Genomic DNA, 24,148 nt, shown 5'->3' on the forward strand with positions numbered 1-24,148 from the left:
TTTCCTGAGTTTTGAGTGCCTCACTTTATGACTTGGTACTGCACCAAAACTAAAAATTTCTTTATAAAGAAAAGAGGGAACAAAACACAGCATATTTTCTTTGGGATTTTTCTACATGCTTTTGACTTCCTCAGTACATCATATAAATTGCCTAAGCACAACCTTACACCTCTTTGTCTAACATTGGCTAAACAGAGAGATAATAAGGAGGCCTCAGCAAACAATAATGCCATACACCATATTGCAGAGCACAGTGTGCTCCAGCTAGCTAGACCCACTACTTTTCACCTACTTTCCATCTGCTGCTCTCTCTAATCCTCATGCATTAAGGAATGCCAGTCTGTTCTCTAAATCTTAGTAGCTCCTTGCTCCCATAAAATTCAGACTTAAGTAAAAAATGCCTTTAAAAATGTGACATGCAAAGGTGGATGTATGGCTTTGTGAATCTGGACAAGCCAATTTATACTTGCTATGCTTACCTTTGTATTCAATTTTGTCTCTTGTCTGTTTAGACATAAGCTTTCTAATGCAAGAGCTCTGTGCACACTTCTGATTAATGCTAAAGCATCAGGGCTCCCTCAAAGTTGGTGCACAGACTACAAGTGTCATAATCTCCAGAAACTCAAACCCTGCCAGCTGTCTCCCTGATCCTAGCAGCTTCCCTGACTTTCAGGATACTGAGAGGCAATGCGCGCGAGCCTCACGTACTGTTGTATCCTCCTCTGCTTAACAAGGAAGGAGACCCAATACAGTCTCCTACAGTGCAAAAAATAAAAAAGAGGGGGCTTAGTTTATGGCCAGACTAACACTCATTCAATGAGGGATGCAATTTATTCTCCTCAAGGACAATGTCACTGTGGACACATTATGTGCTTGCCATGCACCTTACAGAAAGGAGCCCCAGCTTCTGCAGCTCAACAATGAATCAGGAACACAGTCAGAAGTGAAGTGGGGTTGCATTTGTTTTCTTTAATGGATAACTGAAAGTACAAAACCTGCTTGCTCTCCCTTTTTTTTTACTTTATCAGATAGCTTCTGTTGGACCTCATACATATACAGCTCAGAAAGAAAGAAAACATTGTTATTGCTGTTTCCATATACAAGCAAGGCAACCTTTAAACTGGTTTAAAACATGTTCAAGGGCTTCTCTCCTTGAATAACATCAGAGTCCTTACAGCAATGTCATGTAATCCTCAAATGTGCTTTGTTTTACTGACACAGAAGATATAAACCAGACTAGAAAGTGGTCTTAGAATCAATGTTTATTGTGCGGGTCCCACATAAAGATATGAAATATATCTGATGCATGATGTGAGAGAAAATATTAAATGAAAACTAGAATTTTGCTTCTGTACCCACTCAAAATACAGTATACAGAGCTAGCAGAAAGAAAATAAGCCAGGCTGGAAAAAACCTTTACAAGCACGAAAGCTGCCCTGCACAAAGAGCCAAATGCAGCATATGTTCTTCTAAATCTCATCCTATTTTGAGGAATTTAATCATGGATAAGCCTTTTACTGCCACCTGTACAGAAATCAATGTACAAAGTACTTCAGGACAATGAAACTAAGTAGGATACCAAACAGTTGAACTAACAGACATGAATCAAACCAGGGATCCAAACTTTTCCACAGTAAAATTTTATCCACACTCATCCTTGCTGGTGGCACTTGCAATTGTTTGTTGTTCAGTAACATTCATTTTCATGTGAAATATTATTTCAACTTTGGCCTCTCATTTACCCAGTATAGAAATAAGCATAAGTGGCAGGTGTCAGAGAACAAACCTGTGGTAGAACCATGGAGTTGTTTCCAGAGCTCTGGAGAGACTGCTGGTGTGATGAGGGTGCTCACAACCCTCTCATGCTTAGATCACAAACTTTTTCTCTGAAAAGTAGTGTTTTCCTGCCTCAGAGGCACGCTAGAGCAGAGTCCTGGAGGACCACTGACATCTGGTGGTCACTTCACTCTAAAGAAGGCTAAGTCCTATATATTTAATTTTGCTGTGACTTGATCAAATTACATTTTACAGGTGGTCTGACAGAAATACATGCCAGGAAAGCATAAAGTTACAGGTCTTACTCTGAGTTTATTAACTTAGTGGAATTTGATAGCTCCAAGTAAATGCAGATGAACTGAAGCACACAAACAACAAACTCAGTTAAACCTGCCAGTACATTAATAGTATTGTTGGATTAAACCCATTCTAGAGATAATGAAGCTTTTCTAAATAGAGCATATTTAATTCAACAAGTTCTTGAGAACCACTGGATCATGAAATAGAATTATATAAAACTGTCTTTTTGACAAATAAAAAAGCACATTTTTTCCTAGGTAAGATGGTTTTTATTACTGAAAATGAGTAATGAGATTTAGGTCTTATTTTGCTAGACAACTAGCACAATATTGAATAATAAGCAGACATATCCAATAATTTTATCCATATTTGTATGTGTTAGATGGTGAGACTGCCTAGACAGAAACTGCCTCGGTTCTCTCCCGCAAACTTGAGATGATCTTCTTGGCACTTAAATGCAATTGTGCAGAAAGACCACAGCCACCAGCACTGGATGTAAAATGTACTGAGGCCTGTTAGCACTGATTGTTGATAGGTAAACACTTAAAGCTATGCTTTATTTGTTGCAGCTATGTACAACTTGTAAACAAAACTCTGAGGCTTTCAAACATTCATCAAGCATACAAAAGTCTTACAAAACTGTCATGAGAATTTTCAGCCCTTCCCAAATGCTTTTTTTGCTGCAAAATGATTTAAAGTCTACTTTCAGGTAAACATACATTTCTTGTTGAAACAGGGGCTAATTATTAATTAGCTAAAACTAATAAAACTCACTGTTTTATTAGCATCTCTTGAGTTGTAGGAAGTAATCAAAATGTTTTTCTACACCTTTCCCCCATGCTACAAGAGTGCAGTTTTGCAAAAAATCAGCAGTGCAAATTGTCTCCAAACTTACTGTATTTTTCACTTACCATCAACACAACCCCAATACATAAGTAAACACAGGTATCATCTGCTTAATGATTGCTAAATTTCAGCTTTACCTTCAATCTAGGCTACCTAACCAGACTGATAGATAGTGAACTTTTTAAAATTACTTATACAAAAAGGCATTGCTCTGCATGTGTTCCCTAGTCGGCTGTGGCACGCTGTGGGCAAGCATTTTATAGAGACACGTGCAATTGATAATGTTGCCAAGAAGTGTGCAAAAAGTAGCCAGTGCTCAGAGTGAAAGACAAAAGGGTACAGGGACACTCATATGGAGGCAACTGTATCAAGCCACCCCAACAAAAGCAGCAAATGTGCACCAAGAAGGTTTGAGTTCATTCTGCCAGAGATTGTGGCTGAGCCCAAAAGACTTTCAAAAAACAAATGTCAGGTGTTTCGCTCCTATTTGTATTTAAACAAAGTTCTAGTATCTGTTGCCCAGTGATGCCTCTGGAGAATTTCACTTGTGTGGTACACAAATAAATCACTAATGTTCTTACCTGTTTCAGGTCTTCTCCTGTACTGCTGCATGAACATACACTGACAAAAGAGGCTTCACAAGATTACTTTTTAACACATTCCCAAAGGTCCAATTGCAAATGAACAGACAACTATCAGTACAGAGAAACTTGCTCCTGTACACAACAGGCACAATGTTCCAATTAAATCTTACTCTAAACATTTACAGTAAGAGCTATTTTCAGTGTTGTAACAATGCTGGTTTCTGCACAATAATACGTTTCATCTACAGTGAAAAGCTGTCACATTGCTGCATATCTAATAAATAAAAGTATTTTAATTAGGTCAGCTACTGGGTAAAGGAGACAGTAACCACTTTAACAAAGCACTGTCACAGTTATAGGCCCTTGGCTAAAAAGAAAGTCTCTTCTTTCCTTTGTCATCCCCCCAACACATATTTTTGAAAAATATCTCAGCGTTGCCAACCCAATTATACAGCAGCAGGAAATGATTACTCTGTGACAACGTTCTAATTCACAGACATAATCACTCTTCAACGTTTATATTGTATTTAAGATATTTTCCTGGGGGGTAGAGACGCCCTTCACTCACCACCAGGGATAGACAAGGTCTAAAAATAATTTTGCCTGGTTCTAATCGATAGCACCATGTTGGCAAATCTCTTCCGAAGACACAGGAAAGCGAGATATCCCACCCCTGCCAGCATGCTGACCAGCAGGGTGGTGCCAAGGACCCTGGGAGCCCTTTTCTTGGCCACACGGAATGCTGTTGGCAGGACAGCCGAGATTAATATATTGTTGACATGTCCCAAAACTTTGTAAAATGCTTTTCTCTTCACGACACGCTCATAATAAGCTTCCAAGTTGGGCCGCTTTCCGTTTCCCCAGTTTCTTCTTGCTAATCCCAGGAACTTCAGGCGATGTAATGTGACAGCAAGTGACACATCTGCCAGACTGAAGAAATCACCACAGAGCCAAGGCTGATTTCCATCTTCTAAGCAGAGATAAAGCATAAAGTATTAGGAACTAATGCAATATAAGCACATTTAGTTTAGTGCTACTTCAAAGTATCCTCTAATAAAGAGCTAAAATATGACTTTAATCAATGAACATTTTACTAATTCCTGTCCACTCTTTGCACAATATTGTAGTCTTAGGCTCAGCAGCCTGGCCTACATTTGTTAAAGAAAAAAGATCCACATTCCAGGTTCATAAATTACAACCCACAGTAAACGCTTATTTTCCTCAACTACATTTCTCAAATCTGGATTAAATTAAACAGGATTGGAAAGGAGGAAGGCAGTTTATCTTTTACTGAAAAGCTTTCACTTGTCTGAAGAATTTATCATCTTGCCTGTGTCACTCAGCTCCATGGCATTCACTCAAGAACTAACTCCAGCTAACTTGTTGGAGGCTTTCAAGTCAAAAAGAAATGGATCAGATGAGTGACTTGGGCCAAAGATATCAGCCCAGTGAGATGAGAGAATTTGTGTACCTGTCCCTCTTTTGTGTCTCTTAGACCCCAAATCATGGGGGGTTTACACTGAGATGCTTGAGAAGTGACAGATATTCTCACTGCTCACCACTAGTCAGGAGCACAGATGGAGACCCCAGGTACCCTCTCCAGTCAAAGGAAAGAGGTGAATCTTCCTGGGATGGCTCAGAGCAGGCACTGCCAGGCAGCGCCACACTTCACTGCCAGGGATCTGAACCACCACCACCTGAAAGGGCTGATGTGTATTGACTGTACCAAGAGCTTTTGAAACCCAGGATATGAAACTTGATAGCCAGCACAGCTATCACAGCTGCCAGCATAAGTACTCTGCTCCAGCCTAGATCTCGAATGGGGAGGACTACACTGTTCCCATCTCATTTGTAACTTGCATGCAAAAATGCTGGCATGAACACTCAGCAGCGCCCCTCTGGAGACAGAGAAATTTTGCAATCTCCTTTCTAACACATTTTCCACCAGAGAAAAGCAACAGCTTGGCACAAAGCTGGTACCAGTCCATTTTGACTGGTTATGCAGGTCTGGAAGAAAGGCCTGTGTGGAAAAGGAGTGTGTCCTAGGTTGCTGAAAGGATACCTGGGAATTCATCGAGTCATTAAATAGGATGATGGAAAAGACCAAAGAATCTATCTGGTGTGAAAGAAAGATGCCTGCAGTGGCAGCAGTAGTGGTTGAGGGATTCAAGCAGTTGCAAGACAAGCAGGAGCTCTGACTTTGACAGGGAGAAGCACAGATCACAAACCTCCAAAGGGAGAACATCTCAGACAAAATTCCAAGAGGCAATAGCCCCATGTTTTACAAAATCCTGTAAATTGTGATCCCAGCAGTTTTCATAAGCTCATCAAAACTATCAGTCGTCTCCTTGGAAAGGCTGCTTAGCAGAGAATGGAAAGAGGCTGCTGGAAATGATGGCAGACATAGTTTGTTGAACAAAATCATTCCATCCTTTTTGAGTTAAAATATTTTCTGTAATTCTTTCACTGTTGAGTCAGTAGAAAATTTATTCTAGATTTTCAACTGCTGGTTCAAACCTATAGTTGTGATAGTAACCAGTAATTATTACAACAGCTGTTTATAGAACTGAATGCAAAAAGTTATTGATTTGAGCAGATGCAGCTGATATTGACTGATGTTTCACAGTTCCCAGTGAAGTCAGGGGAAGGATTCCTATCAGCACCACTGCGAGTTGAACCACACTGTGAATAAGCAGAAGGCTAATCCCATTTAAACAGAATTTAGGATGCTGACATGGTTAAGTGCCTGTGGGTACAGATCAGGGGGAAGGTCAGCATTGCAGATGTCCTTGTAGGAGTGTGTTACAGACCTGCTAGCCACCATGAAGAGGCAAATGATGCATTCTACAGGAGGCTGGCAGAATTCTCTCAATTTCCAGCCCTCGTACTTGTGAGGGACTTCAGCCTCCCAGATGCCTCCTGAAAATATAACACAGTGGAGAGGAGGTAGTCGAGAAGATTCCTGGAGTGTGTAGAAGAAAACTTACTCTCAGCTAGAGAAGGAGTCATGGGTAATGTGGTGGTCAGTGCCACCTTGGGCACAGCAATCATGAAATTACGGAGTTTTCAGTTCTGGGTGAAGTAAGGAGAGGCACCAGCAGAACTGCTGCCTTGGACCTCTGGCAGGCAGACTTGGGACTGCTTAGGAGATTGACTGACAGAGTTCCTTGGGAGTCAGTCCTGAAAGGTAAAGTAGTACAGGAAGGACCGGCAAGATTTGAAGAATTCTTAAAGGTACAGGAACCAACATATGAGTTTTCCCCATATGCTGTCAGGGAAAAAGATCAGCCTGGTTAAACAGGGAACTGTTTAGGCTGGAACTCAGGGTAAAAAGGACTGTGTCTCACCTCTAGAAGGAGGGGGTAGCTACAAGGATGTCATGAGGTTATGCAGGAGAAAATTAGAAAGAAAGTCAAACTGGAACTTAATTTGGGCACTGCAGTTAAAGACAACAAAAACAGTTTCAGTAAATACATTGGCAGCAAAAGGAGGGCCAAAGAATTTCGATCCTTTGCTGGATGAAGGGGGAAACATAGTGGGGGATGAGAAAAAGGCTGAAGTACTCAGTATCTTCTTTGCCTCAGTCTTTAACACCCCAAAGCCATGGTCCTCAGGATATCCAGCTCCTAGAGCTGGAAGTTGGTGTTGGGGAGGTGAGTGAAGCCCTGCAACCCAGGAGAAAATGGTTAGTGACTTGTCATGCCAGTTGGACACCCACAAGTCTATGGGTCAAGATGGGATGTGCCCAAAAGTAAGAAGGGAGCTGCCAAAAACTTGCCTATCATTTCAATCATTTACCAACAATCCTGGTTAACCACAGAAGTCTCTGTTGCCTGGAAATTAGCAAATGACCCAAGAAGGGTCAGAAGGAGGATCCAGGAAACTACAGACCTGTCATCCTGACCTTGGTACTAGGAAACATCATGGAGCAGATTGTCCTGAGTGTCACTACATGGCATGTGCAGAACAACCAGGGGAAGAGGCCCAGCCAGCATGGGTTTACAAAGGCAGGTCTTGTTTGGCCAACCTAACCTCCTTCCATGACCAGTGATCCACTTACTGGATGAGGGAAAGGCTGTGGATAGTATCTAGACATCTGTAAAGCTTTTGACGTGTCTACCAGAGCATTCTCCTGGGTAAACTGGCTTGGGTGGGTACATCCTTCACTGAGTGAAAAACTGGCTGGATGTCCAGGCCCAGGGAGTGGTGGTGAACGGAGTTACATCCAGTTGGTGGCTGGTCACAAGTGGGGTTCCCCAGGGCTCTGTATTTGGGCCAGTCCTTTCTAACAAGATGAGAGGAAATGGCCTTGCACCAGACAAGGTTCAGATTAGATATTAGAAATGTTTTTCATTGAAAGAGTGGTCAGGCATTGGAATAAGTTGCCCAGGGCAGCAGACAGCACGATATGGTTTAGGTGTAGTTATGATGGTGCTGGGTTGACAGTCAGAATAGATCATCCTGCAAGTCTCTTTCAACATTGATAACTCTGTTATTCTGTGAAAAATTTGACTTTCATTTGGGTGGAGGCAGGTAAACAGGACTGTTTTCCAAGAGAGGGAGGGAAGGGGGGTAATGATAATTAGATCAATTATTCAGATTGCTTATTCTGCATATACCACAAGTATCAGCAGAGTATCTGCACAAGATTATAATAAACCAGTGTTAAACATTAAGGTTGTGATCATTATAGTGAACTGAAGCCTCCATCTATAACATCAACATTCTGCAGTTACTTTTTTTCTGATTTTATTGATAAAAATACTAAAAAATTGTGCAGCTAATTATACTCATTTTCCGGAAAATGTGATCAAGCAGTCTCATGAGACAGTGAGAACTGTCTGACTGGAACAGTAAAGTAAGCTAGTATTTAAACAATATTGATCCCTTCTATGATGTATAGATCAATAAACATGAAAAGTATCAAATCTGACACATTAAAAATTGTTTTATAATGGTGCTGTCAAGAAGTTTACTCAGTATCCTCAAACAGAAATATAAACAGGATTAAACAAGAAGAATTCCTTACCTGGTGTTTCCTCATTTCGCCGCTGCAGTTCAGTCTCAACCTGATCTAAAACTTTTTCCAGTTCATCCAGTATTTTCTTTAGGTATTTTATATTATCATGATCCAGCAGTTTAGACTAAATAGACATACAGGTTAGTGTTTTAATAATCATACAGAGTTTATACTTTCATCAGAGATGCTTATACTTAGGATACTACAGTGTTTATTCATAAAATGTGATTTTCTTCACATAGTCAGCTGGATACTACATGGATACTCGTGACAATTCAGAAAACAGAAGAAAACTTTAGAGATGCCAGATGTTAAGGTTTGCCTACCCCTGCAGGGTGCTGAACAGCCCAACATCAGCACTGATGTGTACTTTAAAGTCAGTGGGACCAGTCCAGTACTTCAGCACACACTTGAAGTGTATAGATGATCTGAAGACAGACTGTTTCATGCCTTGAAGGGTTAAACCAATACATTACTGGTGATGACAAGTGAAACCAATTTTTATATTATGACCAAAAAAATCTAACACTAACAAGCCCATAATAAAGGGGCTCCTAAAAGGGGTTTCTTACCTTAAGGCGCTTCTGTTTAGCTATATAGGCATCTTGAAGGTCTGGATTTTCTTCTGCAAGCTTCTTCAATTCTGATTCTGTGTTACTTATTTGGCCTGATTTAAAAAAATAAAAAAAAAAAAAAAACAGACTAGGCAAACAAAAAAAGGAATGTCAAATATTAGGTATCCAAACATACTCATAATGCAGTCCACAGGAACTGATCAATCACCTGTTTACAAATATCGTACCAAAGAAATTGGAAGTGCTGCTTCAGTACAGCATCTGCACCAGGTTAGGATTTAAATACATCATGTTTTGGAAAACTAAAATGCTTTTGAAATTGATCCACCACACCTTCAGCACATCAGTTTGGAATGTGAAAGTGCAGGTAGACCCACATTGAGATTTTTTGTCACTGTACATCATAATCATAATTTTACAGCAAAAGCCGAAGTGCCACTGAATATGGAGCCAAAGTGTTTTCATTTAGCTAAAATGTGATGCCAAAGTCTGTGATCCTTTTGGAAATGATCTGTAAGAACTGTGTGGATGTCCTAGAAAAATATCCATTACATGATTTAAAGAAGGAATGATGTGAAAAGTTTATGTTGATTTTACTGATCTCTACTACACTTGTATAGCCTTTTCCTTAAAATGGGGCTTTGCTTGAAAATGCCATACTTATAAATCTAGAATACCAAAAGACAGATTTATAAATCTTCTAGAAATAAGTAATTCTAATCATAAATCAAGAACAAAAGAATAGTTATAGAGCATGAATCACCTCTAACTTGTACTTGATTATAAAGTTTAGTTACAATTAAGTCTGATAAATTAAACTGATAAAAATTCTTTCTAGAGAATAACAAACTCACTTTTTTATATATTCATTTCTGCATGACTGTGAAAACCATCCTTCAATATAGTGTATGAAGAAATTGAAGGATGTAGTCATATAACTAAAATCTTACACATGCAATTAATTACTTGGTTTTGGTATGCATAAACATAATATACAACTGGATCATGCCTTATCATATCTAGCAGTCTGAAAAAAAAAGTGTTTCAAGCTGAAAATTAAACCATCCAAGAGAAGTTTGAACATGCAAAAGAATTGTTAAGAAACATCCACAGGCTTTTCAAAAAAATGCTTCAAATCAAAATATGTAGGCTATGCTTTAAGCATAAAAAGATAAGAAAACATCCCAATTTAGATGAGCAATAGTGTGAGCTCTACCAGTATGAAGTTGTGCAAACTGAAAACAATTTATAGCAACTAGAAGCTAGAGCGGAAGAATACATGCAGCAAGAAAAGCAGAGGACAACGTTGTAAAGTGAACTGTAATAGAAGCACTGATTATTACCATGTGAAAACAGAAGAACTATCCACAATGCCTTTCAGTAATGCACAATTGCTCAATAAACAGTTAGGAACTGTTTGTTCCCACATTGGGAAAAAAAAAACAAAACCAAAAACAAAACCACCAAACCAGACAGTGCACTGATGTAAGGGAATAATTCATGTTCTTGGACAAGGGGGAGTGGCTTTAAACTGAAGGAGGTAGATTTAGATTGGATATGAAGAAGAAATTCTTTCCTTTGAGGGTGGTGAGGCACTGGAACAGATTGCCCAGAGAACCTGTCTGGAAGGGAGTAGACTTCCCTATTCCTGGAAGTGCCCAAGGCCAGGCTGGATGGGTCTTGGGACAGCCAGGTCTAGAGGAAGGTGTCCCTGCCTACAGCAGGGACATTGAAACTAAATGATCTTTAAGGTGCCTCCCAACCTAGGCCATTCTATGATTCTATGATTTTATGATCCTGTGATTCTATGTTACTTCAGTAACATCAATCATGCAATTATATGGAAAATTAACAGCCTGCCTTCACTTCTGACAACATAACAGTGTGGTTAGTAAGAGAACTGATTTACCAAAAATTTTAAGGGGGAGGATAAGACATTTTGTTGGAAATACAATTTTTCAAATAAACACAATATCACCTTTTATGATGTCGTTGACTTACTAACAGTATAGTTGTATTACATTTCAGAGACTCTACAGTATCTGACTTTGTTCTACAGAGCATTCTAAAACATCACACACAAAAAAAAAATCAACACTATATAAACCACTGAGGTTGACAAAAAAATCAGAGCTCTCAGAATGTAATTGTAAACAGGGAATCATCATCCAGCTGTGCTGTCAGGAGTTTATACTTGTCCTAGAACTACTTAGTTCTTTTATAATACACAGAAAGAAACATAATGGCATCAATTAAAAGGTTGCCTTTTAAATGGTACAAAAATGACCTCCAAAGACACCTCAAAAATAACACTTCCTCTTTCCCATTTTCAAATCACAACAGAATATACAAGCAATAAAAAGTAAACGCACAAATCATCAAGGACTGCAACTAAAATTCATAAACTATGCTCAGTATTTTGTGTTTAAGGTGGTCTTAAGAAAGAAGGTGAGTGTAATGCAGCAACCTCCTAAGTTACAGACATTCAGAGCTGCACCAGTACATACTACGGATTCTGCTGGTAGCATAGGCTGGAATCATGGAGTCCACTGTTAACTCGGGGTGCAGGATGCAGCCATGTGTGTAGGCATCCATAGGCAAGGAGTCTAAAAGCTCTCTGTAGTGTTGCACCCTTGGATAATACATGCTCCCTTCTTCTGGCATTAATCTTGGCACTTCCTCTGCAAAACAAAGTTAAAAATAAAGTTAAGAAAAGAGGAGTCATCTAATTGACCAAAATTCATTCAGTTATGTCCAGCTGGGACAGGTGACACAACCAGAGGTAAGAAAGTGTCACTTGTTCCCCAGCATAACTCAATGGTGTGGTTGCAGCTCAGAGAAACATATATTTGTAGTTCATTTTAAAATGTTTTATAATGCCAATTCCTATGCAGCAACCCACGTGAACACATATTTAAGAGGCTTTCAAATCAGAAAACCACACTCAGCTCTGTTGTGTACATCTAGCAATGGGTGCCCATGACATACAACCCTATAGTGTTCTCATAGTTGGGCACAGCTGAGACTCCAGGAAATTGTTATGGCTGAAATGCTACTGCTCCTGCAATGATGTAAAAATTACAGTACAGGCATCCTACACAAAGCATGATTGGAAGTACTCCTGCACATCAATGAGTTTTACCCTATCCTCGATGTACCCAGGCCCCAGCTCCTTTTTTGACTTTTGTCAAAAAAGACAAAAAGACACAAAGACTTTTGTGCTTTAAAAGACAGCACAAATTATGTTCACTCAACAATGAAGTTTTCTTCATGACTCAGAAATCGCAGCACTAAATCCCTGAAATACAAAATGCTGCCATCTTCACACCTATACAAAATATACCTCTGCATTTCCTTCAAAAATTGAGGCAGTTTATTTTGTTGGTGTTTTGTTTAGGTTTTTTAACAGTACAGGCACAAAGAACTTCAAAACCCTGCATGTGATCACTTCCAAGGCTTCTCTTCCTCTCTTTTTACCTCTTCATTCCATTTTGGCTCCAAAAAAATTTGTTCTACAGAAGTTTATTCTGAAATTAAGCACATTTCTTCTTATTTCACAGAGAATCTGGACCTGCTTGACAAAGGCAGTCACACAAGCAGGCATGCAGTCAAGAGTCAGGCAGCTCTGTTCAGTATGTTGTTTTTCATGGCAGTGTCACACCAGGGTTAGTGCAGCACAGTGCTGCTGCCATTCCTGGCCTCTCCATCCTTCCTGAAGGGCTAAGGAGGACAGTGGTAGGTTTTATTTGTAAAGGTTTACTCCTGAAGGTGCTGGAATGACTTCAGTTCATTTTAGAGGAACATGTTCTCAACCCAAACTGCTAACTATCAGGAGAGCCTGCTTCCTTGTGAGTCTATAAACATTTTCTGCCCTGAACGAAGAGTCCTGCAGTGACACAGCTGCCCACAGCATTGCTGCAGGCTACGGGGTGAGGGGCAGAAACACATATTGAAATGCCTGTGGGATTACCATCTACAAACGTCGCTTCAAGGTAATCGATAATCTGCGTTGCCTCACAAATTATGTTTTCCCCATGGATCAGGACGGGTACTTCTCCAGAGGAACTCAAGCGCATGAACCACGGCTCGTTGTGCTCGCTCAGCGGCAGGTTCACATCGTGCTCCTCGCACTTCAGCGCCTTCTCGGCGATTGCCAGCCGCACCTGGAACGGCACGGCCGGGGTCACCGGGGCGGCATCCCCCGGCCCCGCCTCGGCGCACCCAGGCCGCTCCCCTCCATCCCCCATCCCTCCGTCCCGCATCCCTCCATCCCTCCATCCCCCAATCCCCCATCCCTCCATCTCCGTCTCGCATCCCTCCGTCCCTCCCGCCCCGCTGCCGCCGCGGAAGAGCAGGGCCTGTGGGCACGGCAGAGACGGCCATCGGGCCCCCGCCCACCCCTCACCTTCTGCGAGGAGAAGGACTGCGTCCAGTGGTACAGCACCAGCGGCGCCATGCCCGGCTCGGCTCGGCTCGGCTCGGCTCGGCCCGGCTCGGCCCTGTCCGCAGCGCCGGGCGCGGAGCGGCGGCCGTGCCCGCCCCGCGCCGCTCCGCTCTTGGAAATTACCCGAGGGGGATGCGGGGGACAGCCCCGTCTTCCCCTCACCCTCACTGCTCGGAGGACAGCCCTTCCGAAGGGGACACCGCCTGCAAAGCCCTCTGCAGCATTCCCTAAGGAAGCGCAGGAAGATGGATGCGCAAGTAGGGAAGGTCACATGGCAGGATTTAGCCTTTTATATTTATTTGGGTTTGTTTTGTTTTATTTTGTTTTTTAACCACTGCTTCCAATATGAATTTCAGGGACATCGGCAACACGCTCTTGGGGGAAAAAAGAAAAATACCACAAGTCATCCTGAATTGGACCTTGTGGGCATAGATCCTCTATTACAGAATGAGTCAGCAAGAAGGAACAAAGCTTTCGAATAACGTCGTTTGCCTCCAGATGTGTTCTTTCAATCTCAAGAGAGCAAGTTTCTTAATCATTTTTTTTCTAGACAGAATTAGAAAATCTAACAGTTTTGCAGGGTGCTTTTCATTTTCCCTGTGTGAATCAAGGTCCTTTCTGAAAAGCATTTGATAAAAAACAATGGCTAACATCATCAGGAAATGCCTCCTCTGTATCTTACACTGGAGGTAGTTTAGAAGATGCAATTGCTGATAGTACATTAGATGGTCTCAGCAACAGCAGGCAGATTTTAACAAACTAAAATTACAATGTGAGATTACAGAGCCCAGAGTATTGTTCTCTTCATTCTGACTCTCAAGTCCCGGTAAAGGCTACTACCTTCAAGTAAGCCTGATAACCCAGTCCTAAATGCCATTTTTATGTAACAGATGGACCCCACGACCAGTATCTGAAACACCTGAACGTAGTATATTGAGAGCTGTATCCCAATAACAAGAACATTTAAGGGAAATTTTGACTAATGTTAAGCAAGGGAACAGATTTAAGTCACTGAGACAAAGTAATGGACAAATCTCATAAATAAAAAGGTAACAAACAAAAGGCAGCTTCCAGCCCTGTACTGGTCATGGGAGTGGGCACAAGGGCAGCCCCATGCTCTCCTCAGAGACCACTCCCTGCCAGAGTCACAAGTCAAAATAATCTCTCCAGAAAGTCATGCATGATGAGAGGCTTCTCACCAATCCCAGCTGACAGCAATCAGTGTTACTGATGGTAAATCCCACATTTGGGGGAATTTAATGGTTATTCTTCAAAAAGTTGGAGAACGTGCTTAGAACTGAAAACAAGAATGCAGTTGATACCATTACAGCTGGATTTACTTCTCTTTAAGATACATGTCTAAGGTAAGAGTGCTGGAATATGATCTCATGCACAAGGGCTTTAACTTGTGACTCACCAATACATGGATATTCTCACAGGTCCCTGGCTAGGCTGCTGTACAGCTGTTCCTCACAGCTAGATCTTACAGTAACTCAAGGGAAAGAACTGGGAACTGGTTGTGTGTTTTTTTGTTTTTTTTTTTAATTTACATGATCTAGGCACTCTTTCAGGTTTCTGTTCTGCTTTTTTTCCTTACTTTTGCCTTTAAATCAAAATGTTGTCATTTTGTCAATTACCACATAGACCACTACTCCGTTTCTCTTGGTACAGCTAATTAAATATCATACATGGATTTTGTGTTTGAGTTATATTTTGTTACCTGGTTTAGATGTCTAGAAAGGCAAGGAAACATATGTATCTTGTAACACAATAAAGCAAGAAGGACCAGTGAGAACAGCATTGCAGACTTGTTCAGACAGAGCAGCTGCAATCACATACAGATGTTTCTTCTTCCTAACCTGCTCATCCATATTGCTATGAAATACAGAAAGGACATTGACTTGTTGGAGCAGGTCCAGAAGACCAGATGATTAGGGGGATGGAGCACCTCTCCTGTGAGGAAAGGCTAGGAGGATTGGGATTTTTCACCCTGGAAAAAAGAAAGCTTACAGGTTACCAAACTGTGGCCTTCAATATTTGAAGGGAGCCTACAGGAAAGACTAACAGGGACTTTTTACAAGAGCATGTAGTGACAGGACAAGGGGGAATGGCTTCAGACTGAAAGAGAGTAGGTTTAGATTAGCTATTAGGAAGAGATTCTTTACTGTGAGGGTGCTGAGGCACTGGAACAGGTTGCCCAGAGGAGCCATGGTCTCCCCATCCTGAGAAATGTTCAGGGCCAGGTTGGAAGTGGCTCTGAGCAACCTGGTCTAGTGGAAGGTGTTCCTGCCCATGGCAGGGGTGTCAGAAGTGGATGGTCATTAAGGTCCCTTCCACGCTAGGCCATTCTATGATTTTCTGATGAATACCACGCCGCTGTCCATGTTCATGGTCGTGGTTCAGCTGAAGGAGGGAGTGCCTGCGGCTGGGATCCCTCCAGGGCTGTTCCCACGCCTGACCACACGAGGCCTCCCTTTTCCAAAATACGGTGCACAGGACCTTCCTTCTTCAGAGGTATGAAAAGGGGACGGTTCCTTTCTCTTCAGAGAAGAAAGGAATCCATCCATCCTATGTTTGCCCCTCTACCTTCTCATACCCACAGAAAAGCAAGCAAAAGGGCCAGATTATGAAAAAGCTCACCGCATCCTGGAACACCTTGTTCCACAAGCACTTACACAACCGAAATAAAAGTCTCTTTAAAGGCATGTTTAATGTGTAAGTGCCATGAATACACAAGCAGCACAAATGCAAACCTGACTGGCATCTTGCCATCTTCAAGCAGACCCCTAGGTCTCTGTGATAAATCATTTTTCCTACCACACTCATGTTTTTGCCCTGTTTCTCTACATGGCCTCTCTTGGGCTTTTTTTAGCATCCTGTACACATTTATAAATAAAAATATATGTATGTATATATGCACACCCATTTACAAGTTTTTTTAATGCACATATTTTTACATCATGGAAAGAAAATAGCATTTACAGCTAATGCTAAAAATAAAAAACATTTTCACAAACAGTTACATAAATTGGGTCAAAGATCTGGAAATCAGTATTCTGATAATCAGTATTCTTTACTTCACCTTTCACTCCATGTTAATAACAAGAAACACATAGGTGAGATGTATCATTAGAGTAATTGATGCAAGTTTAAAAAAACCCTATTTTTTATCAGATCAATTCATTGTGCATATTTAAACCCACATTTATTAAGACTACAGGGGCAAAAAAAACCCTTTTTTGTTTTGTTTTTGGTGGGGTTTTTTGTTTGTTTGGTTGGTTTGGGGGTTTTTTGTTTTTGTTTTGGGGTGGGTTTTTTGGTTTTATGGTTTTTGTTTGTTTGTTTTTTGTTCCCCTATGCAGCCAGAGCCACTATAGCTGAAAATTAGCTGGATTCTGTGTATGAATCATTAATAGATGCATTGGTTCAATTCCAAGTGCAGAACTGGCCTAATTGACAGTGTTGCAGGAGTTAATACTCATTGGAAAAGTAAGACAGGTTCTGTTCTGGACCTTCTGTCATCAATGGTTATTGACTAAATTCCACTGGCAGAAGCTGCTTTACTGGTTATATGAGTCAAAACAACACAGTATTGAACTCAGGTACACAGATGAGACGTAATACTGACACAAGAACTCACAAGAACATTAACATGACTGAAAAATTAGATATGCAACTATATAGAAAGAGTGAGAGCAGTGTTATGTCTTGATAGTCACAGCTAAGACTATCTGTGCCCTAATTTAACTGCACATAAAACCATGGAGCGATGGCAATTCTAGATAGCTGATTCATGTTCTCAGGAAGTATAATTAGTCAGTTACCATTCTACATCCAACAAAATCAGCTTAGAATAGAATTTATTTAGTCACTTTCAAAGATACTTAACATATCATACTAGGTTTTCTTCAGGGATTTCAACATCAAATTCTGCCAAATTTTCCCTAAATACTATAGTATTCCTATTAGATGCAGGAGTTTCATATGGAAATACTTCAGCAATACTGCTTAATAATTAATTTTTATATAAAGTTTTTAGTTTTACAGTAATCCCATTTCAAAATAGTTATTAGTAATTTTGATGTAACAAAAATATTAGTTGTTGTAATGATATATAAATCTCAACAGTTTTGATGACTGGAATTAATTTTGCTGAAATATTAGGCTTTTAAGGCCCACACAGAAAGAGATTTAATATATTTTGATAAGGTGAAAAAAGTGCAGTTTCTTAGCTGTAAAGGTTAAAATCTAGGTATTAACATTAAAGCATTATTGAGTCTCTCCCTCCTCAAGCTTTTATGTAAACAGCATCTTCACTATAAAATCTAATCTATCAGCCAAATTTAAAATATTTAAAACTGTTTTTATACTTGCCCATGTTTGTTGTCTCTGTGCACATGTGTAATCTGCTGGCTCACAAACTTGGATCCTTACCAAGGTTTTAGGAACAATTCTGTATCATCACTACACATGCTTCATCTGCCCTCACATTAACTTAGACTAGTAAGCCACAACAGTGAAAGCTTTGTACCTCTGTGCATAGCATCCAGGTGTTGATTTTTGTACTGGTTTTAATCTAAGAGTGATGACATTTTGTTTGCACAGCACTGTCTGGCACACTGGCTTTTGGTAGCCCATTAAAACTCACATATTATCACAACACAATGAATGTAAGAAATAGTACCTTCCAGCTATTGCTGGCCAAAACCAGAGTGCACAACTTTGACCTTGTAAAGTAGATTGGACAGATGCTAAAACAAAGTCCACCAAAGTTAGAGGGGTGAAAGGTAATGACTTCAGTAGCTTCTGTACCAGCTCTCAGGCCAGTTCAAATTCTATTACAATTACAATGCAAAATATAAATATCCAGTAACTGGATGACACCCAAACATAGAAAGCCTTAAGAAAATCTAAGGAGTTAAATACTTTTTTGTAAAATGTCCTTTGAAGTCTTATGTCATATTTTCTTTGACTGGAAAACAATTTTAAAAATATTTCCTGAAAAATTATAGAAATCAGATTCTTTCCATCCCTGAAACAAACCCAATGTTTAACAATTTCCAAAAATTTCTAAAGATCTTGTTACACTTTCTATTGGAAACGCGAACACTTTGTTAAGTTAATTTGTAAATAAGTTTAAACATTTTATCTTTCTCCAGCAAACTGCTCAGAAAAACGGCTTTAAGATGCTTTAAAGCATAATCATGTGCTTCCACACCTTGTTATTGACAAGTAAAAAAATAAGGGCCAGTAAGGAAGATCCATTTAACAGCATTAATCACTGGGACAACATAAAAATATAGCACTTACTTAAATAAGGAAATTCTTGTTTCTTCACCCTTAGTTTTTGCTGTTTGCTCATTACATTTGTGCAAGGTGGACTAAAACTTAAAAAAGGTGTTTTGAAAAGCTACAGTTATCATCTGTGCCAGAGTACCCTGCACCAGCAGGGATGGAGGCTTTTCTGTCCTGTGCCACTGTGGGCTCCACACCATCACAGCAAAATCATGGAAACGCAGCTCACAAGTGCTCATGCCAGGGTGGGAGCCGTGAGTGTGGGTAGGATATTTTCTCTTGTTTAGGCTTTTTTTCCTCCAATCTAACTCACATCATTTATGCACCACTATTGCATTGTCTTTTCAAATTATAGTATGGCAGAAACAACAAGGAAATTGTAGTGGTCATTTACTATATGTTTACTGAATTTTGAAAACTAATTAATTCTTATTGCTTGAAATAAAAGAACAGCAGTCTAAATCAGCTGATTAAATTCACTATCAGATAGCTTACAAACATAACATTCACCTAACTCCTCTCAATAAGACCCTCATTTGTGAAAGTAAAAATAGGACAAGATACAGTTTTGGGCAGCAATAGATCTGGGCACTGAATCACTGTCTATGTTCTTTTGGCACTGACTGAAACATGCTGGCATGGTTTTTTTCTCAACTGCATAACGTCACTCACAAATAGAGAACAAATACCAGAGCTACTGCTCTGAAAACTCACTTCCCCTATCACATTTAAACAAGCCCCAATGAGATTTTCATAAGATAAACAGAGGTAGAATATTAGTGCCAGCTGAAGGCAGGAATATTTGCTATTTAGCATTCACTGAGTTATCTGGAGAGAGGGGGGGAAAAAAGGCACTCTACAGAGAGAGAGATGAATTTAAATCCTGTGTGTGTAACTGATACAAATGAAAGTATGAAGTTGTCTCTGTGCCCTGTGCGAGCTCAGGGGAGAAGTGAGGGCAGCAGGCGATGGTATGTGTCTGAAATAACAAACCCTCTCCACTAACACCCCAGCTAATGCACCGGTGCGGAGGCAAAGCCACAGGAGAGAAGCTGCAGAAGCTGAAACAAGCTTTTCAAACTTTACAGAGATGTGCAAACTGGTGGGGGGGAGGAGGAAGACATGGTGCCTTGGCTTAATTCCTGTAGTGTCCTGTTAACTCCATCAGGCAGAACACAAAGGCAGAAGTTGACCTCTATGTTACAGTTCTCAGAGTAAAATATAAACATTATAAAAGCACAGGAGTTACATTAACTTGACTCAATATGAACAGAGCTTTGGGACAAGGAAATAAGACTATTCTTTTGGCCCAGGGGGACAATCTATGTTTTCAAGACAAAGAAATTGACAGGGTTAATTCTTGGCCTTGAATAATTAAAATTTCCCCTCTAACATGCTACAGACCTTCAGGGCTATCTCACTTCTTTCAATATATCGCACAAAGTGAGAAATAACTGAAACTGTAAAAACATTTTAAATCTCAGCTTCTCTCTGATTTCACTTTACAATATATTTTAAGTCCAGTTTTGAGATTTTGTGTGACCCGAGACAGTTGAACAAAGATCTATTTTTCAGTTCACCTTTCCTCCTCTACTAAAGCTCCATGCTTTAGCAGTTCTAAGTCACTGAAAAACATAAACTAACATGAAGCAGAGGTCTAACAAGTATAGGGTTCATATCTTGGAGCAGGTTTCAATACTGTGATTAAATTTGCATTCCCCCTAAACTGCGTTTTGTTTGAACTCCGTGGCTTGTGATCCCGTTTCCTCCCGTTTTCTTGATGTCAGCTTCTTCAGTGCTGGCAGAAGATCCCTCTGAACTGCAGCTGCATTTGTAAATGTTTCATCAAAGGCCTGAGTGTCTGGTGAGCAGCAGAGCCGGTGGGTGCTACGAATGTGATCTGGGTCTATCTCGGGGAGAACAGCATGACCGTATTTACTGCCGATGCTATTCTGGGGGCTGGATGACGTGCTTCTCCCCTCTGGCTGAGCAACACTTGCCCGTTCATCTTTCAACACTCACTCCCAGCGTGACAGCATGAAATAAAACAAAATTTACTGGTAGCAAGCGTACTTGCATACTGAAGACTTCCATTCTAACAACTTCATGCACACGCACATGGTCTTATTTCAAAAATCATGATAAACATTTTGTACTCTAGGTAGATACGATTTTAGGTTCCATTTTAAAAAATAAAACCCTAAGATAAAGAAAAGTATTACCTCATAAAATAATTCAAATTATAATGGGGGCACAAGTTTATGTGTCCCCATAAATGAACTCAACTCAGGATGGTAACAACACAGAAGCTCCAGCTCTGCACAACACTTCCAAATGTGGACAGCAGCTGTGTCTCCCAAAAACTGTGAAAGCAGGGGGGAAAATACTGTATTTGGTACAGCAATTGTGCATGTAGGATCACCTCTTCCAATCAGGCAAATAGTTTACAAACTGAAACTCACTCAATAGCCAGCAGAATGAGCCAGGCACTTCCAATCATTGATTAAATCCAAATTAGTGCAAGATCTGTGCTAGACTTTGTAAGAGAGAGGAGGAAAAAAATTTTAAAACTCAAACAAATGAAAAACCCAACAAAATTTCAGATTAGAATAACATGCACATTTTTCACACTTCAAGGGTTATAATTTTCCCAATTTTTTTAAAATTTAGAACTATGCCACTGACACCAAATGGCACAGAAAAGATCACTTGCTCTTTTTTTTTTGTCTCTTAAGCCTATACAAATAATTTTCAGCACTCAAACTGGAGAACCACAAAATTGCATAATTAATTCCCTTTCTGGATACTGAAATTTAAGGTAGGAACATCCTTACATCATACATTTTCAAAATTGGCTGGCATTTTTTTAACATTTCATTTGGCTCAATTTTGCAAATATGCAATCAGCTGGTAAAAATAAAATCTGATTTAAAGTGTCATTAGATAAAAACTGCAGTCTCAAACTTACATAAAAGCAAAACTATATGCCTTTACATGTGAAGACAAAACTGCAACTCCCAGGTTCTAACTTTAGCATGTTTTATCACAGAAACAGTACTCCAGTTCTATTAAATTTTTGTTTTCATGGCAGAACTTCTCACAAGCAAAAATAGCAGATAGATAACTGTGGGTGAATTAACAAAATTTTTGCAATGTTATCACATGAAATAAGGAAATTTCAAAATCAATTTTACCTCTCAAATTGGCTGGGAAAAAAACTTTGTACCTATCATAACCAAATACTTTGTACCTAACATAACCAAATACCATGGAGGCTAATAACAATTTTTAAAATTAACAACCTAAAACAGAAACTAAGGTGATCTCCACAATGAACTTAATAGCACAGGTGATTTTAGGCATACCTACAAGTGAACAATTTAGTGATGAATACATGCCAAACTAAAAACAAACTATTATTCTGTAAGTCAATAACATTTATTATTCATTCAGACATAACAAAATATCATATAATTGTTTTTCAAATACACTGCATTATTAGGAAGACATACATTCCATGATTAGAGCAGACACTGTCAGAGAAGAGATATTTTTATATTCTGCAGAAATCTTAGATGAAATTCTACCATTACATACTTCATACAAAGTATAGGTGGTTTAGAAAAACTGAAATAATAGATAATTTTTCATAAAGGACCTTTTGTACAAGATCATAAACTTCTACATAAAAGGATTTTATTTACTATGACAACTGCAGTTTCTAGAGGATGATATTTTGAGAAAGAGCACTACAAATCCTGGTTTAGATTCTATACTTAGATAATAAAAAGAAAAGATTACTTTTAAACAAGAGGCTTAAAACTCTCCAAATCATACATTTTGATTTTAGGAAAAAAATACTGCAAATACTAATTTATCAATGTCTATCTTGTACTTGCCAGAAACACAGATATTCATAACTTATTCACATGCAGAACTGCAAACACAAATTCATGTGAATTCACCAAAACAAGAGCATAAAAACTGTTCTGCACCTGTACAACACAGAGACAGACATTCAAAATTCTGCATTGTTGGTTGTGTCTTCCAAAGTGCAGAATCTAATCTTTAAGTAAAATTTCAGTGGACAAATAGAAAACCATTTTGCAGCAATGTGGTATTACAGTATGTGCATTTGCTAAGATAAGCCAGTTTTCAAGATGCCGAAGGGGCTGATACTGTAATCCACACAGTGAATGGGTTTCTTCATCATATAAAAACATCATGACATTATGTTACAAGCATTGAAAAGGCCAACAGAAGAGAAGCAAATGAAAAATAAATGAAATCTCATACCAGCTGTGAGGTTTAATCATTGGTTGGGCTGATTATGATGCACTAACTCTTGCTATATTCTTTTATGTAAACTTAAATATCAAACTATATTAAGATGTTTGACTTGCATGTTAGCTGTGGTGAGAAAAATTTTCTTCCCCAGGACAAATATTCCTGAAGAACCAGAAGAAACTTATCAATAGGGTGCACCTCTCAACTCAGGCATAACAAGCATCTGTTTGTCTTTTACTGTTTTATCAAAAATTAGTTAGAGTAAGCTGCATTATCCTCACCAAAGTTTAAGCAGATTGAGGGAGTGGCTTTCCATTAATGGTCTTTGCAGCACAGCCTGTTTAGCCCTTTGGTAGTGTCCTCTAAAGCTCAATTCCTCTATTGCAGACTTTGTTAATGGAAACATAGCTCTAAAGTAGCTATACCATGCATAAAATATGCATATTACATTCAGTATCAAACAGCAAAACCCTCAGCTTTTGCATCTCCAGTAGCATTTGCCTTGTTTCCTCCATCATAAACTGAAAAAAACCACCAAACCACCAAAAAACCCCAAACACTGTCATATTTAGAATGACAGTGATTTTCAATTACTTTTATGAATGGATTCACTCAGGAAAAACAATTATCTGAGGTATAAAAAGCACCAACACTAATTCATTGCTGAAATGCAACAGTTGTTTGTTCTGATTCAGTATACCAAAACAGGAGTGTGACATCAGCCAAGGCCCTCAAAATGTATTTTTAAATTAGAAATATCATATTTAATTGTTATTTTAACATTACTTTATTACCAAATAGAAAAAAAAGGACATTTCCATTTTTATAAGGAAAAAAAAAAAAGACATTCACAAGACATCCCACATTAAGACAAAATTAGGTATGAATGCAGACAGACATACAGCCTCATCTCTATGTCTGATCAAATCTGCCTGATAAAATCAAGCAGACCATAAGGAACTGCAAGCTCCAGGGAGTAGCTGAAGAACTGGGATCCCTATGGAAGTTGGGATGGGTGCCT

At 39.4% G+C, this 24,148-nt stretch overlaps 1 protein-coding gene across 1 annotated transcript; it reads right to left on the bottom strand.

Annotated features, from left to right (window-relative positions):
* Window positions 1-1,244: 1,244 nt before the first annotated feature.
* On the bottom strand, window positions 1,245-18,177 carry GDAP1 (ganglioside induced differentiation associated protein 1). The gene is made up of 6 exons (XM_063392316.1): window positions 13,507-18,177; window positions 13,072-13,264; window positions 11,609-11,782; window positions 9,099-9,193; window positions 8,536-8,650; window positions 1,245-4,476 (listed from the first exon to the last, which is right to left on the bottom strand). Exons 1-6 carry the CDS (start codon window positions 13,555-13,557, stop codon window positions 4,094-4,096), a joined length of 1,011 nt encoding a protein of 336 aa, XP_063248386.1. The 5' UTR covers window positions 13,558-18,177; the 3' UTR covers window positions 1,245-4,093.
* Between the last annotated feature and the right edge of the window lie 5,971 nt (window positions 18,178-24,148).

This window comes from Prinia subflava, chromosome 1 (assembly GCF_021018805.1).
Source record: "Prinia subflava isolate CZ2003 ecotype Zambia chromosome 1, Cam_Psub_1.2, whole genome shotgun sequence".
Classification (NCBI taxonomy): Eukaryota; Metazoa; Chordata; class Aves; order Passeriformes; family Cisticolidae; genus Prinia; species Prinia subflava.

Coding starts and splice junctions, on each gene's coding strand:
- GDAP1 (XM_063392316.1), bottom strand. CDS start 13,557: ATGGCGCCGCTGGTGCTGTACCACTGGACGCAGTCCTTCTCCTCGCAG. Junction 11,783..13,071: donor TGAAGCGACGTTTGTAGATG/GTAATCCCACAG, acceptor TTTGTTTTGCAG/AGGAAGTGCCAAGATTAATG. Junction 4,477..8,535: donor GCGAAATGAGGAAACACCAG/GTAAGGAATTCT, acceptor ATCTCTGCTTAG/AAGATGGAAATCAGCCTTGG.